The sequence below is a fragment of the Topomyia yanbarensis genome, unplaced genomic scaffold, assembly GCF_030247195.1.
Source record: "Topomyia yanbarensis strain Yona2022 unplaced genomic scaffold, ASM3024719v1 HiC_scaffold_6, whole genome shotgun sequence".
Taxonomy (NCBI): domain Eukaryota; kingdom Metazoa; phylum Arthropoda; class Insecta; order Diptera; family Culicidae; genus Topomyia; species Topomyia yanbarensis.
Genome location: NW_026683824.1, coordinates 95,936 through 109,859, shown reverse-complemented (window position 1 = coordinate 109,859; position 13,924 = coordinate 95,936). Strand labels below are relative to the sequence as shown.

General features: G+C 46.5%; 7 protein-coding genes across 7 annotated transcripts; 3 read left to right on the top strand and 4 right to left on the bottom strand.

Annotated features, from left to right (window-relative positions):
• Nucleotides 1-354: 354 nt before the first annotated feature.
• LOC131695909 (histone H2A-like) lies at nt 355-741 on the bottom strand. The gene has a single exon (XM_058984442.1). The coding sequence runs from the start codon at nt 739-741 to the stop codon at nt 355-357; it is 387 nt and encodes a 128-aa protein (XP_058840425.1).
• A 287-nt stretch (nt 742-1,028) lies between these two features.
• LOC131695882 (histone H2B-like) lies at nt 1,029-1,427 on the top strand. Its single transcript, XM_058984416.1, has one exon. The coding sequence runs from the start codon at nt 1,029-1,031 to the stop codon at nt 1,425-1,427; it is 399 nt and encodes a 132-aa protein (XP_058840399.1).
• A 761-nt stretch (nt 1,428-2,188) lies between these two features.
• LOC131695908 (histone H1A, sperm-like) lies at nt 2,189-3,064 on the bottom strand. The gene is made up of 2 exons (XM_058984441.1): nt 2,510-3,064; nt 2,189-2,266 (listed from the first exon to the last, which is right to left on the bottom strand). Exons 1-2 carry the CDS (start codon nt 3,062-3,064, stop codon nt 2,189-2,191), a joined length of 633 nt encoding a protein of 210 aa, XP_058840424.1.
• Nucleotides 3,065-5,147: 2,083 nt separating this feature from the next.
• LOC131695884 (histone H4-like) lies at nt 5,148-5,459 on the bottom strand. The gene has a single exon (XM_058984418.1). The coding sequence runs from the start codon at nt 5,457-5,459 to the stop codon at nt 5,148-5,150; it is 312 nt and encodes a 103-aa protein (XP_058840401.1).
• An 845-nt stretch (nt 5,460-6,304) lies between these two features.
• Nucleotides 6,305-13,529, top strand: LOC131695907 (uncharacterized). The gene is made up of 3 exons (XM_058984440.1): nt 6,305-6,718; nt 8,050-8,294; nt 13,079-13,529. Exons 1-3 carry the CDS (start codon nt 6,314-6,316, stop codon nt 13,527-13,529), a joined length of 1,101 nt encoding a protein of 366 aa, XP_058840423.1. The 5' UTR covers nt 6,305-6,313.
• On the top strand, nt 7,900-8,298 carry LOC131695843 (histone H2B-like). Its single transcript, XM_058984378.1, has one exon. The coding sequence runs from the start codon at nt 7,900-7,902 to the stop codon at nt 8,296-8,298; it is 399 nt and encodes a 132-aa protein (XP_058840361.1).
• Nucleotides 11,953-12,264, bottom strand: LOC131695844 (histone H4-like). The gene has a single exon (XM_058984380.1). It carries the CDS (start codon nt 12,262-12,264, stop codon nt 11,953-11,955), a length of 312 nt encoding a protein of 103 aa, XP_058840363.1.
• Nucleotides 13,530-13,924: the final 395 nt, after the last annotated feature.

The following is a 13,924-nucleotide window of genomic DNA, read 5'->3' as shown; positions in this document are numbered from 1 at the left end:
GTTAGACAGCACGCCGATGGGGGATTTTTTGCCAGCAGCACCACCTCGTACCGATCGACAGTAGTAGCGTGTGAAAAACAAGACCCATTGAGGGAAATCTTGCGCGGCCGATTTGTGATTTAGCACCAAATCGATGAGTGAACTTTTGAGAGATTGGGTGAAATCGTCAATGCCATGATATGAGGGAAACTATTATTAAGCGTCTGACGAGCATTGCAAAAAAAAAAAACTTGTGCAATGCTCACAGAAATGTACGTTGATGATTATCGGAGTGAAAATCAAATTAACTCTTTTTATCAGAAGAAAATAGTCGCCCTGAAAAGGGCGGTTTTTACGGCTAGAAAGGAGCGGGATTTAAGTTGCTGCGGAGGCCCTCTTTTCAGTCTTCTTCGGCAGCAGTGCGGCCTGTATGTTAGGCAACACGCCACCCTGAGCAATGGTCACACCGGAGAGCAGTTTGTTCAGCTCTTCGTCATTTCGAATGGCCAGCTGCAGATGACGGGGGATGATTCTGGTCTTTTTGTTATCGCGAGCAGCGTTTCCTGCCAGCTCCAGTACTTCGGCGGCAAGATATTCCATCACAGCTGCCAAGTAGACGGGTGCTCCGGCACCGACACGTTCAGCATAATTTCCCTTCCTCAGCAGACGGTGAATTCGGCCAACAGGGAACTGGAGACCGGCACGAACTGAGCGGGATTTTGGCTTTCCCTTCACTTTTCCTCCTTTACCGCGTGCAGACATTGTTGTAGGTTTATCGCTGTGCGCGTTCGTGTGTAGTCACGTAGACAATACGAGTAACACTGATGCCACTCGCGCACACAGCACCCCTTGTTATGCATTCGCTTCATTGCACATCGTTCGCCAAAGGGGCGGAGTAGCGAACGAACGAAACGCGCTAAACACAAAAAAGGACGAACCTTCGTCTCGCTACACGATCGTATATAAGCGATATGTAGTGATTTTTGCTACCAATCAGTCAGCGCAGTTCGCATCGAGAGCGTTAACAGCAGCACAACCACGTCGTTACTATGGCACCGAAAGCCAGCGGAAAGGCTGTGAAAAAATCCGGCGGCGGCGGTGGCAAGGCACAGAAGAACATCGCCACAAAAGCAGGAGGAGGAGAGAAGAAGAAGCGAAAGCAACGGCGCAAGGAAAGCTACGCTATCTACATCTACAAGGTGCTGAAGCAGGTCCATCCGGACACCGGTGTCTCGTCGAAGGCGATGAGCATCATGAATAGCTTCGTGAACGACATCTTCGAGCGTATTGCTAACGAAGCATCTCGTCTGGCCCATTACAACCGACGGTCGACGATCACCTCCCGCGAGGTACAGACCGCCGTTCGTTTGCTGTTACCGGGAGAGCTGGCGAAACATGCCGTATCGGAAGGTACCAAGGCCGTTACCAAGTATACCAGCTCGAAGTAAACGTGTCGCCCGCCCCGCCGCCGGATGTCACACACCACCACCCCATCGTCATCGGCCCTTTTCAGGGCCACCAAAACACGTTCTGGTAAAGAGTTGAATTGAAATGTGTACACATAGTTTATATAAACATTAGTTGTTGTTGTTTGTTTGTTTGTTTGTTTCATTAGAGCAAAAACGTCGTTGTCATTTTTGTTTCTCTGTCCATTTTTCAAATCATCACCAAATCAATTGCTGTAGTTTGTGGAAGTAGTCTTTCCCCTTACCGCTAGTTGATTGTTTTTGTTAAGACGGAAAACGGTCTTTTTTCTACCCCTTTATCGTCTATATTCTACTCAGTCAGTCTAAAACAGCCCCTGCGTATGAAAATTCTGCCGCAAAAAGAACACATTTCTGGATCATACTTGTTAATACAATGCACTTCCCAGCCTTCAAACTTCTGATCTGCGTTGAACGTTAATAATTAAATACCCAACACAATTCATAATCGCAAAGTTGAACAATACAATACGTTCGTCAATTTAGGCTAAAAAATCGGTAATTATCGTTCGTTCGTTTGTTTATTGTGCCAGCCAATTTTTCTCTGTTTTATTATAGCCAAAATAAGCGCGTTGTTTGCTAATCAGAGTAATATTATACTTGCTCTGTTTGTTTGTTTGTTTGTTAAGGCAACAGAAAACCACGGCCTACTATTAATTTACCTGTACGTACGTACGTTTATCTGAGCAAGAAACCGCGCCTATTTACTATAGTGATTTGTTTAATCAAACTAACGACGACTGATTTATCTTGCCAATCGGCAGCCAGTTGAATGCGGGTGTGTGCGCGCGCTGCTGCTCAAGCTAGAAAACTCATGGGGGGAACGGAGCATTAACGGAAAATAAGCATCAATCAATTCTTTACAATTTTGTTAGTCCTGAAAAGGACTGTTGTTTTGGGGGGACGCGCACGTTGTCGGGAATTTACTTCTTGCCGGCGGTGACCTTCTTCGGGGCGGTGGCGGCCTTCTTTGGCTTAGGTGCCCTCGGCTTGTTCGCTGCAGCCTTCGATGGTTTGGTGGCTTTCTGTTTAGTGGCAGCCGTTACCGCCTTTGCAGGGGCAGCAGCTTTCGCTTTCTTCGTAGCCGATTTCTTAGCGGCCGGGATCGCCGCCTTTGGCTTGCTGGTCTTCTCACCACCACCAGCCGGCGGATTTTTCTTCTCCCCGGATTTAGTAGCCGATTTCTTCGGTTTTTTCGCTGCACCCGATGGTGGTTTCTTATCGCCAGCCGGTTTCTTTGCTTCGACCGTCACCTTAAACGATCCGGAAGCACCGGTACCCTTGGTCTGGGTGATGTTTCCCTTCTCGACACCCGTTTTCAAAGCCTTCCGGATAAACGGAGCCAGCCTGGCGACGTCACACATGTAGTTGGCGGCGATGTACTTTTTGATCGCCTGCAGTGATGATCCGCTCCGTTCCTTCAGGGTCCGGATGGCAGCCAGAACCATCTCACTCACTGGTGGATGGGTTGAAGATTTTTTCGGTTTCTTGGCGTCACTCTTGCTAGCCTTGGCCGCCTGCTTCGGTGGCGCTTTGGCGGCTGGCGGAGAGGCGACGACGGCAGGGGCCGTAGCAGCAACGTCGATAGCAGTTTCAGCCATTGCGCGTTCGTTTGGTTTGGTTTTCTTCCACACACACAGTTGTAGACGACGAGTCGATGGATGCACGATGATGCAAGTCTGCGAATATGATAACCGGGGGTCCGGTGTCTGTTGTTTAGGATCGTATTCATCGGCTCTGTTTGGGAACGCGTAGATGACGGTTGGAAGTTACTATTCGATCGGTGCCGGTAAAATTTTACGGACTGTTGTTTTAAATCAACCAAAATCGAATTACTGCTTGTGAAAAGTACACTGGAAGTTTGCATTCAATTTACTGCACTGTCCGCACCGTCCAAACTAACACCCGCTGAACATTCTGTTTTAAGCGTATGGCCGAATATTATCAAATCATGTATCCGACTATGGCGGCACGTGCAAACTGAATTGTGGAAAATAGGTTAATTTGAACCTTCTAGCAATTGGAAAACCTTTTCGGTGCTATCCAATCGAAAGAAAACTTCTCTCTATATAAAATTATTTCATTTTTGTACATATTTGCTCGAGCGGAAGTGCTCGTAATTTGGCGACCTGCGGAAAACGTTTCGGTCGGCTGGTCCTTTGCTGAAAACTTTCGTTATTAAAATTACTAAAACAAAAAAAGTTAACGGGTGGCAACACAAATTTTGGATTTTTTTTCTCAACCTGTCAAAAAAAAAGACAAACGATTCGATTGAAATTAGAAGATACGTTCTCCATTGTTGGCCAAAAATTAGTGAACATTTCAAACCGATCCGTAATTGGATGCTGTTCGGCGAAGCTTCCGTTTGATGTCGGAACAGGCGCGTAGTACGGCGTCTACGTCAACTTTGCTAATGCATTTCGTGATCTTCTACCAATCAACTTGTTTGCAATTCGTGGCTCTCAAAACGAAATCCCGAAGAAATCTGCGATTGGGCGACACTGAAGCAAATTGTGAAGCGGGTTGTGCTTTTTAGGGTACAAATGGGATCGAGTGGGTATTCGGGAACGATTGTTTTTTTTTTTTTTTTGCTTTTTTTTGCGAGGGAAGTAACTTGCTTCGTGCAAAACAAAATATTTAGCCAAAATAATTTTTTTTATCAACCGGCAAGCGGCATTGAGATTGCACCGTCGAAAGGTGTTGTAAACAGTCGACGGCGCAACGTTTTCCCCTTTGAAATATTGTACCGTGCACTTTTCGCCGAGATTCTTGTGTTGCTCGTAGAACCGTACAACGCGCTCGCGAAATGCTTTCTTGTTTCGACGGCAGAGACAGACAGAGAGAAATACCTCGAAAAAAATCCAACATTTTAGTTGCGGATTTTGATTTTAGTGCTCTAATCATCAGTGTTATTTCGAATTGCTTTGGCTAACTCAAAATTCTATTATTTAGGATGTACTGATCAACTCGCTACATCGTTGTGTACATGGCTGTGAGCTGATAAACCGCACGCGTCGACCATCACACCCAGGCGCTTCAGCGCACGCATCGATGGGAACGCTTGTCCCCCGACACAGATCACAAGCTGGACTTTTTTACGGTTGCTCAATCTCTCTCTCTCTCTCTCTCTCTCTCTCTCTCTCTCTCTCTCTCTCTCTCTCTCTCTCTCTCTCTCTCTCTCTCTCTCTCTCTCTCTCTCTCTCTCTCTCTCTCTCTCTCTCTCTTCCTGTGTGTGTGTGTGTGTGTGTGTTGTAATTGCTTCCTGATTGATACAGTACTAACTCACCAGCCATCAACTTTACTTTTATCATTCAGACCAATTAAAGGTACGCAAATTCATAGGTAGACAGGTAGGTGAAAGCGTGGTAAGCTAAAACGTGCGCGCGCGAAAAAAAGAGTCGGCGGTTCGTTGCTATCGAGAAACGAGCCGTTTTGTCCCATGATACGCAAGCTCAGGAGAAAGAAAAAGGAAATGCATATATGAAAAAAGGGAAACCCAGCGACTGAGCGCGTTGTAGTGTTACGACGGTCTCTCGCATATCCATCAAAATCGCACATTAAACAGTACGCCCCTGCAACGTGGATGAAAATTATGAAGGATACATTTCAAACTAATTCTTTTTTCTAAACATTTGGTGGCCCTGAAAAGGGCCTTTTGTGTTGTCGTGAACGTCGTGGTAGGGCTTAACCACCAAAACCGTACAATGTGCGTCCCTGGCGTTTAAGCGCATAGACGACATCCATCGCAGTGACGGTCTTCCGTTTGGCATGTTCAGTGTACGTCACAGCGTCCCGGATAACGTTTTCCAGAAAAATCTTCAGCACACCACGGGTTTCCTCGTATATCAAACCGGAGATTCGCTTCACTCCTCCACGTCGAGCCAGACGACGAATGGCGGGTTTGGTGATGCCCTGGATATTGTCACGAAGCACCTTGCGGTGCCGCTTAGCGCCTCCCTTGCCGAGCCCTTTGCCTCCTTTGCCACGGCCAGTCATCTTCTTGGTTGTTGTAGGTAATAACTTAGTAGGCTAGCGCAGCACACCTGCAGCAGCGAGATTCCAATACCGAATGTTGCAATTCGGCCCATTGAGTAGCGCTTTTATACTGATGCACACACATTCTCAGTCGCCGCCGCATAGGAAGATTACCATGGCTGCTATCTATATGCTTACTCGTGATGTGTTGGTTTGAAGGGGAAATAGCGCGAACACGAAGTTCACTGTTGCCACTGTTTTAGTAGCTTGGGATTGCCGAAATCTGCTTTATCCGGACTAATGCTGACATGGTAGCATTTTCCCTGGAAAACGATTGCCCGGAAATTGATTCTCCTGAAAAAGAAAGAAAGAAAAAGTAAATCGAAAAACAAACGGGTTTTTTTTTTAACTTATAAAGATTTTCTATACATCCGTCTACATGGTACGTTATATTGGCTTCTATGGTACTTAAATATCGATATCTGATACTGATCTATGATGGAACAAATTGTTACTGATGAACAAACTATTTCTGTTTGATATTCTTCTACTGTTGGAATTTTATTGATTTCTAGGCGATTTTTTTTGCTCATACATAGTTTTTCTTTTTAGGAATATTTTTTTGCAAATCTAATGAAAAGCTGAAAAAATCAAGTCTGGCAACACTGGCTCCGGAATGGAAATGGTGGGGGAAGTATAGTAGCCGAATCGAACCGTATACAGAACGAAAAGGCACATGGCACGTACACGAGCGAGACAGGCGATAGTAGTGTTTATTCGCGACTATAAAAAAAATCGGTCGGTCTGTTTTGGTCATCATTCGTCGTTTGAACAGCATCACAGTGGTATCAGTAGTAGAGCAGAATTTTCGCGCCATGGCCCGTACGAAACAGACCGCCCGCAAGTCCACCGGAGGGAAAGCTCCCCGCAAACAGTTGGCAACGAAGGCTGCCCGTAAAAGTGCCCCAGCTACGGGTGGCGTTAAGAAGCCCCATCGCTACAGACCAGGAACTGTCGCGCTGCGAGAAATTCGTCGCTATCAGAAGTCGACAGAGCTACTAATCCGCAAGCTGCCCTTCCAGCGTCTGGTTCGTGAGATCGCGCAGGACTTCAAAACCGATCTGCGCTTCCAGAGCTCAGCCGTCATGGCCCTTCAAGAAGCCAGCGAGGCTTACCTGGTTGGTTTGTTCGAGGATACCAATCTGTGCGCTATCCATGCCAAGCGAGTGACCATCATGCCGAAAGACATCCAACTGGCTCGCCGGATCCGTGGGGAGCGGGCCTAAATTTGGTGTGTGCCCATCACCCCCCAGAACGAAACAGCAACAAACGGTCCTTTTCAGGACCACAACCAATCATATTTTACTAAGAATTATTAGCAGAAATTTTCCGTTTCCCTCCAAAAATGCTCAGGCGGGTGGCTGTGTGTGTTTGTTAGACAGCACGCCGATGGGGGATTTTTTGCCAGCAGCACCACCTCGTACCGATCGACAGTAGTAGCGTGTGAAAAACAAGACCCATTGAGGGAAATCTTGCGCGGCCGATTTGTGATTTAGCACCAAATCGATGAGTGAACTTTTGAGAGATTGGGTGAAATCGTCAATGCCATGATATGAGGGAAACTATTATTAAGCGTCTGACGAGCATTGCAAAAAAAAAAAACTTGTGCAATGCTCACAGAAATGTACGTTGATGATTATCGGAGTGAAAATCAAATTAACTCTTTTTATCAGAAGAAAATAGTCGCCCTGAAAAGGGCGGTTTTTACGGCTAGAAAGGAGCGGGATTTAAGTTGCTGCGGAGGCCCTCTTTTCAGTCTTCTTCGGCAGCAGTGCGGCCTGTATGTTAGGCAACACGCCACCCTGAGCAATGGTCACACCGGAGAGCAGTTTGTTCAGCTCTTCGTCATTTCGAATGGCCAGCTGCAGATGACGGGGGATGATTCTGGTCTTTTTGTTATCGCGAGCAGCGTTTCCTGCCAGCTCCAGTACTTCGGCGGCAAGATATTCCATCACAGCTGCCAAGTAGACGGGTGCTCCGGCACCGACACGTTCAGCATAATTTCCCTTCCTCAGCAGACGGTGAATTCGGCCAACAGGGAACTGGAGACCGGCACGAACTGAGCGGGATTTTGGCTTTCCCTTCACTTTTCCTCCTTTACCGCGTGCAGACATTGTTGTAGGTTTATCGCTGTGCGCGTTCGTGTGTAGTCACGTAGACAATACGAGTAACACTGATGCCACTCGCGCACACAGCACCCCTTGTTATGCATTCGCTTCATTGCACATCGTTCGCCAAAGGGGCGGAGTAGCGAACGAACGAAACGCGCTAAACACAAAAAAGGACGAACCTTCGTCTCGCTACACGATCGTATATAAGCGATATGTAGTGATTTTTGCTACCAATCAGTCAGCGCAGTTCGCATCGAGAGCGTTAACAGCAGCACAACCACGTCGTTACTATGGCACCGAAAGCCAGCGGAAAGGCTGTGAAAAAATCCGGCGGCGGCGGTGGCAAGGCACAGAAGAACATCGCCACAAAAGCAGGAGGAGGAGAGAAGAAGAAGCGAAAGCAACGGCGCAAGGAAAGCTACGCTATCTACATCTACAAGGTGCTGAAGCAGGTCCATCCGGACACCGGTGTCTCGTCGAAGGCGATGAGCATCATGAATAGCTTCGTGAACGACATCTTCGAGCGTATTGCTAACGAAGCATCTCGTCTGGCCCATTACAACCGACGGTCGACGATCACCTCCCGCGAGGTACAGACCGCCGTTCGTTTGCTGTTACCGGGAGAGCTGGCGAAACATGCCGTATCGGAAGGTACCAAGGCCGTTACCAAGTATACCAGCTCGAAGTAAACGTGTCGCCCGCCCCGCCGCCGGATGTCACACACCACCACCCCATCGTCATCGGCCCTTTTCAGGGCCACCAAAACACGTTCTGGTAAAGAGTTGAATTGAAATGTGTACACATAGTTTATATAAACATTAGTTGTTGTTGTTTGTTTGTTTGTTTGTTTCATTAGAGCAAAAACGTCGTTGTCATTTTTGTTTCTCTGTCCATTTTTCAAATCATCACCAAATCAATTGCTGTAGTTTGTGGAAGTAGTCTTTCCCCTTACCGCTAGTTGATTGTTTTTGTTAAGACGGAAAACGGTCTTTTTTCTACCCCTTTATCGTCTATATTCTACTCAGTCAGTCTAAAACAGCCCCTGCGTATGAAAATTCTGCCGCAAAAAGAACACATTTCTGGATCATACTTGTTAATACAATGCACTTCCCAGCCTTCAAACTTCTGATCTGCGTTGAACGTTAATAATTAAATACCCAACACAATTCATAATCGCAAAGTTGAACAATACAATACGTTCGTCAATTTAGGCTAAAAAATCGGTAATTATCGTTCGTTCGTTTGTTTATTGTGCCAGCCAATTTTTCTCTGTTTTATTATAGCCAAAATAAGCGCGTTGTTTGCTAATCAGAGTAATATTATACTTGCTCTGTTTGTTTGTTTGTTTGTTAAGGCAACAGAAAACCACGGCCTACTATTAATTTACCTGTACGTACGTACGTTTATCTGAGCAAGAAACCGCGCCTATTTACTATAGTGATTTGTTTAATCAAACTAACGACGACTGATTTATCTTGCCAATCGGCAGCCAGTTGAATGCGGGTGTGTGCGCGCGCTGCTGCTCAAGCTAGAAAACTCATGGGGGGAACGGAGCATTAACGGAAAATAAGCATCAATCAATTCTTTACAATTTTGTTAGTCCTGAAAAGGACTGTTGTTTTGGGGGGACGCGCACGTTGTCGGGAATTTACTTCTTGCCGGCGGTGACCTTCTTCGGGGCGGTGGCGGCCTTCTTTGGCTTAGGTGCCCTCGGCTTGTTCGCTGCAGCCTTCGATGGTTTGGTGGCTTTCTGTTTAGTGGCAGCCGTTACCGCCTTTGCAGGGGCAGCAGCTTTCGCTTTCTTCGTAGCCGATTTCTTAGCGGCCGGGATCGCCGCCTTTGGCTTGCTGGTCTTCTCACCACCACCAGCCGGCGGATTTTTCTTCTCCCCGGATTTAGTAGCCGATTTCTTCGGTTTTTTCGCTGCACCCGATGGTGGTTTCTTATCGCCAGCCGGTTTCTTTGCTTCGACCGTCACCTTAAACGATCCGGAAGCACCGGTACCCTTGGTCTGGGTGATGTTTCCCTTCTCGACACCCGTTTTCAAAGCCTTCCGGATAAACGGAGCCAGCCTGGCGACGTCACACATGTAGTTGGCGGCGATGTACTTTTTGATCGCCTGCAGTGATGATCCGCTCCGTTCCTTCAGGGTCCGGATGGCAGCCAGAACCATCTCACTCACTGGTGGATGGGTTGAAGATTTTTTCGGTTTCTTGGCGTCACTCTTGCTAGCCTTGGCCGCCTGCTTCGGTGGCGCTTTGGCGGCTGGCGGAGAGGCGACGACGGCAGGGGCCGTAGCAGCAACGTCGATAGCAGTTTCAGCCATTGCGCGTTCGTTTGGTTTGGTTTTCTTCCACACACACAGTTGTAGACGACGAGTCGATGGATGCACGATGATGCAAGTCTGCGAATATGATAACCGGGGGTCCGGTGTCTGTTGTTTAGGATCGTATTCATCGGCTCTGTTTGGGAACGCGTAGATGACGGTTGGAAGTTACTATTCGATCGGTGCCGGTAAAATTTTACGGACTGTTGTTTTAAATCAACCAAAATCGAATTACTGCTTGTGAAAAGTACACTGGAAGTTTGCATTCAATTTACTGCACTGTCCGCACCGTCCAAACTAACACCCGCTGAACATTCTGTTTTAAGCGTATGGCCGAATATTATCAAATCATGTATCCGACTATGGCGGCACGTGCAAACTGAATTGTGGAAAATAGGTTAATTTGAACCTTCTAGCAATTGGAAAACCTTTTCGGTGCTATCCAATCGAAAGAAAACTTCTCTCTATATAAAATTATTTCATTTTTGTACATATTTGCTCGAGCGGAAGTGCTCGTAATTTGGCGACCTGCGGAAAACGTTTCGGTCGGCTGGTCCTTTGCTGAAAACTTTCGTTATTAAAATTACTAAAACAAAAAAAGTTAACGGGTGGCAACACAAATTTTGGATTTTTTTTCTCAACCTGTCAAAAAAAAAGACAAACGATTCGATTGAAATTAGAAGATACGTTCTCCATTGTTGGCCAAAAATTAGTGAACATTTCAAACCGATCCGTAATTGGATGCTGTTCGGCGAAGCTTCCGTTTGATGTCGGAACAGGCGCGTAGTACGGCGTCTACGTCAACTTTGCTAATGCATTTCGTGATCTTCTACCAATCAACTTGTTTGCAATTCGTGGCTCTCAAAACGAAATCCCGAAGAAATCTGCGATTGGGCGACACTGAAGCAAATTGTGAAGCGGGTTGTGCTTTTTAGGGTACAAATGGGATCGAGTGGGTATTCGGGAACGATTGTTTTTTTTTTTTTTTTGCTTTTTTTTGCGAGGGAAGTAACTTGCTTCGTGCAAAACAAAATATTTAGCCAAAATAATTTTTTTTATCAACCGGCAAGCGGCATTGAGATTGCACCGTCGAAAGGTGTTGTAAACAGTCGACGGCGCAACGTTTTCCCCTTTGAAATATTGTACCGTGCACTTTTCGCCGAGATTCTTGTGTTGCTCGTAGAACCGTACAACGCGCTCGCGAAATGCTTTCTTGTTTCGACGGCAGAGACAGACAGAGAGAAATACCTCGAAAAAAATCCAACATTTTAGTTGCGGATTTTGATTTTAGTGCTCTAATCATCAGTGTTATTTCGAATTGCTTTGGCTAACTCAAAATTCTATTATTTAGGATGTACTGATCAACTCGCTACATCGTTGTGTACATGGCTGTGAGCTGATAAACCGCACGCGTCGACCATCACACCCAGGCGCTTCAGCGCACGCATCGATGGGAACGCTTGTCCCCCGACACAGATCACAAGCTGGACTTTTTTACGGTTGCTCAATCTCTCTCTCTCTCTCTCTCTCTCTCTCTCTCTCTCTCTCTCTCTTCCTGTGTGTGTGTGTGTGTGTGTGTTGTAATTGCTTCCTGATTGATACAGTACTAACTCACCAGCCATCAACTTTACTTTTATCATTCAGACCAATTAAAGGTACGCAAATTCATAGGTAGACAGGTAGGTGAAAGCGTGGTAAGCTAAAACGTGCGCGCGCGAAAAAAAGAGTCGGTCGGCGGTTCGTTGCTATCGAGAAACGAGCCGTTTTGTCCCATGATACGCAAGCTCAGGAGAAAGAAAAAGGAAATGCATATATGAAAAAAGGGAAACCCAGCGACTGAGCGCGTTGTAGTGTTACGACGGTCTCTCGCATATCCATCAAAATCGCACATTAAACAGTACGCCCCTGCAACGTGGATGAAAATTATGAAGGATACATTTCAAACTAATTCTTTTTTCTAAACATTTGGTGGCCCTGAAAAGGGCCTTTTGTGTTGTCGTGAACGTCGTGGTAGGGCTTAACCACCAAAACCGTACAATGTGCGTCCCTGGCGTTTAAGCGCATAGACGACATCCATCGCAGTGACGGTCTTCCGTTTGGCATGTTCAGTGTACGTCACAGCGTCCCGGATAACGTTTTCCAGAAAAATCTTCAGCACACCACGGGTTTCCTCGTATATCAAACCGGAGATTCGCTTCACTCCTCCACGTCGAGCCAGACGACGAATGGCGGGTTTGGTGATGCCCTGGATATTGTCACGAAGCACCTTGCGGTGCCGCTTAGCGCCTCCCTTGCCGAGCCCTTTGCCTCCTTTGCCACGGCCAGTCATCTTCTTGGTTGTTGTAGGTAATAACTTAGTAGGCTAGCGCAGCACACCTGCAGCAGCGAGATTCCAATACCGAATGTTGCAATTCGGCCCATTGAGTAGCGCTTTTATACTGATGCACACACATTCTCAGTCGCCGCCGCATAGGAAGATTACCATGGCTGCTATCTATATGCTTACTCGTGATGTGTTGGTTTGAAGGGGAAATAGCGCGAACACGAAGTTCACTGTTGCCACTGTTTTAGTAGCTTGGGATTGCCGAAATCTGCTTTATCCGGACTAATGCTGACATGGTAGCATTTTCCCTGGAAAACGATTGCCCGGAAATTGATTCTCCTGAAAAAGAAAGAAAGAAAAAGTAAATCGAAAAACAAACGGGTTTTTTTTTTAACTTATAAAGATTTTCTATACATCCGTCTACATGGTACGTTATATTGGCTTCTATGGTACTTAAATATCGATATCTGATACTGATCTATGATGGAACAAATTGTTACTGATGAACAAACTATTTCTGTTTGATATTCTTCTACTGTTGGAATTTTATTGATTTCTAGGCGATTTTTTTTGCTCATACATAGTTTTTCTTTTTAGGAATATTTTTTTGCAAATCTAATGAAAAGCTGAAAAAATCAAGTCTGGCAACACTGGCTCCGGAATGGAAATGGTGGGGGAAGTATAGTAGCCGAATCGAACCGTATACGGAACGAAAAGGCACATGGCACGTACACGAGCGAGACAGGCGATAGTAGTGTTTATTCGCGACTATAAAAAAAATCGGTCGGTCTGTTTTGGTCATCATTCGTCGTTTGAACAGCATCACAGTGGTATCAGTAGTAGAGCAGAATTTTCGCGCCATGGCCCGTACGAAACAGACCGCCCGCAAGTCCACCGGAGGGAAAGCTCCCCGCAAACAGTTGGCAACGAAGGCTGCCCGTAAAAGTGCCCCAGCTACGGGTGGCGTTAAGAAGCCCCATCGCTACAGACCAGGAACTGTCGCGCTGCGAGAAATTCGTCGCTATCAGAAGTCGACAGAGCTACTAATCCGCAAGCTGCCCTTCCAGCGTCTGGTTCGTGAGATCGCGCAGGACTTCAAAACCGATCTGCGCTTCCAGAGCTCAGCCGTCATGGCCCTTCAAGAAGCCAGCGAGGCTTACCTGGTTGGTTTGTTCGAGGATACCAATCTGTGCGCTATCCATGCCAAGCGAGTGACCATCATGCCGAAAGACATCCAACTGGCTCGCCGGATCCGTGGGGAGCGGGCCTAAATTTGGTGTGTGCCCATCACCCCCCAGAACGAAACAGCAACAAACGGTCCTTTTCAGGACCACAACCAATCATATTTTACTAAGAATTATTAGCAGAAATTTTCCGTTTCCCTCCAAAAATGCTCAGGCGGGTGGCTGTGTGTGTTTGTTAGACAGCACGCCGATGGGGGATTTTTTGCCAGCAGCACCACCTCGTACCGATCGACAGTAGTAGCGTGTGAAAAACAAGACCCATTGAGGGAAATCTTGCGCGGCCGATTTGTGATTTAGCACCAAATCGATGAGTGAACTTTTGAGAGATTGGGTGAAATCGTCAATGCCATGATATGAGGGAAACTATTATTAAGCGTCTGACGAGCATTGCAAAAAAAAAAACTTGTGCAATGCTCACAGAA

Excerpts from the sequence above, each read along its gene's own strand:
- LOC131695844 (XM_058984380.1), bottom strand. The coding sequence starts at position 12,264 with ATGACTGGCCGTGGCAAAGGAGGCAAAGGGCTCGGCAAGGGAGGCGCT.
- LOC131695908 (XM_058984441.1), bottom strand. The coding sequence starts at position 3,064 with ATGGCTGAAACTGCTATCGACGTTGCTGCTACGGCCCCTGCCGTCGTC. Across the intron at positions 2,267-2,509 it reads CTGCTGCCCCTGCAAAGGCG|CTTGAGCAGCAGCGCGCGCA; the intron begins GTAACGGCTGCC and ends TGAGTTTTCTAG.
- LOC131695907 (XM_058984440.1), top strand. The coding sequence starts at position 6,314 with ATGGCCCGTACGAAACAGACCGCCCGCAAGTCCACCGGAGGGAAAGCT. Across the intron at positions 6,719-8,049 it reads GCCGGATCCGTGGGGAGCGG|GTGCTGAAGCAGGTCCATCC; the intron begins GCCTAAATTTGG and ends TACATCTACAAG. Across the intron at positions 8,295-13,078 it reads ACCAAGTATACCAGCTCGAA|CATCACAGTGGTATCAGTAG; the intron begins GTAAACGTGTCG and ends TCGTTTGAACAG.
- LOC131695884 (XM_058984418.1), bottom strand. The coding sequence starts at position 5,459 with ATGACTGGCCGTGGCAAAGGAGGCAAAGGGCTCGGCAAGGGAGGCGCT.
- LOC131695909 (XM_058984442.1), bottom strand. The coding sequence starts at position 741 with ATGTCTGCACGCGGTAAAGGAGGAAAAGTGAAGGGAAAGCCAAAATCC.
- LOC131695882 (XM_058984416.1), top strand. The coding sequence starts at position 1,029 with ATGGCACCGAAAGCCAGCGGAAAGGCTGTGAAAAAATCCGGCGGCGGC.
- LOC131695843 (XM_058984378.1), top strand. The coding sequence starts at position 7,900 with ATGGCACCGAAAGCCAGCGGAAAGGCTGTGAAAAAATCCGGCGGCGGC.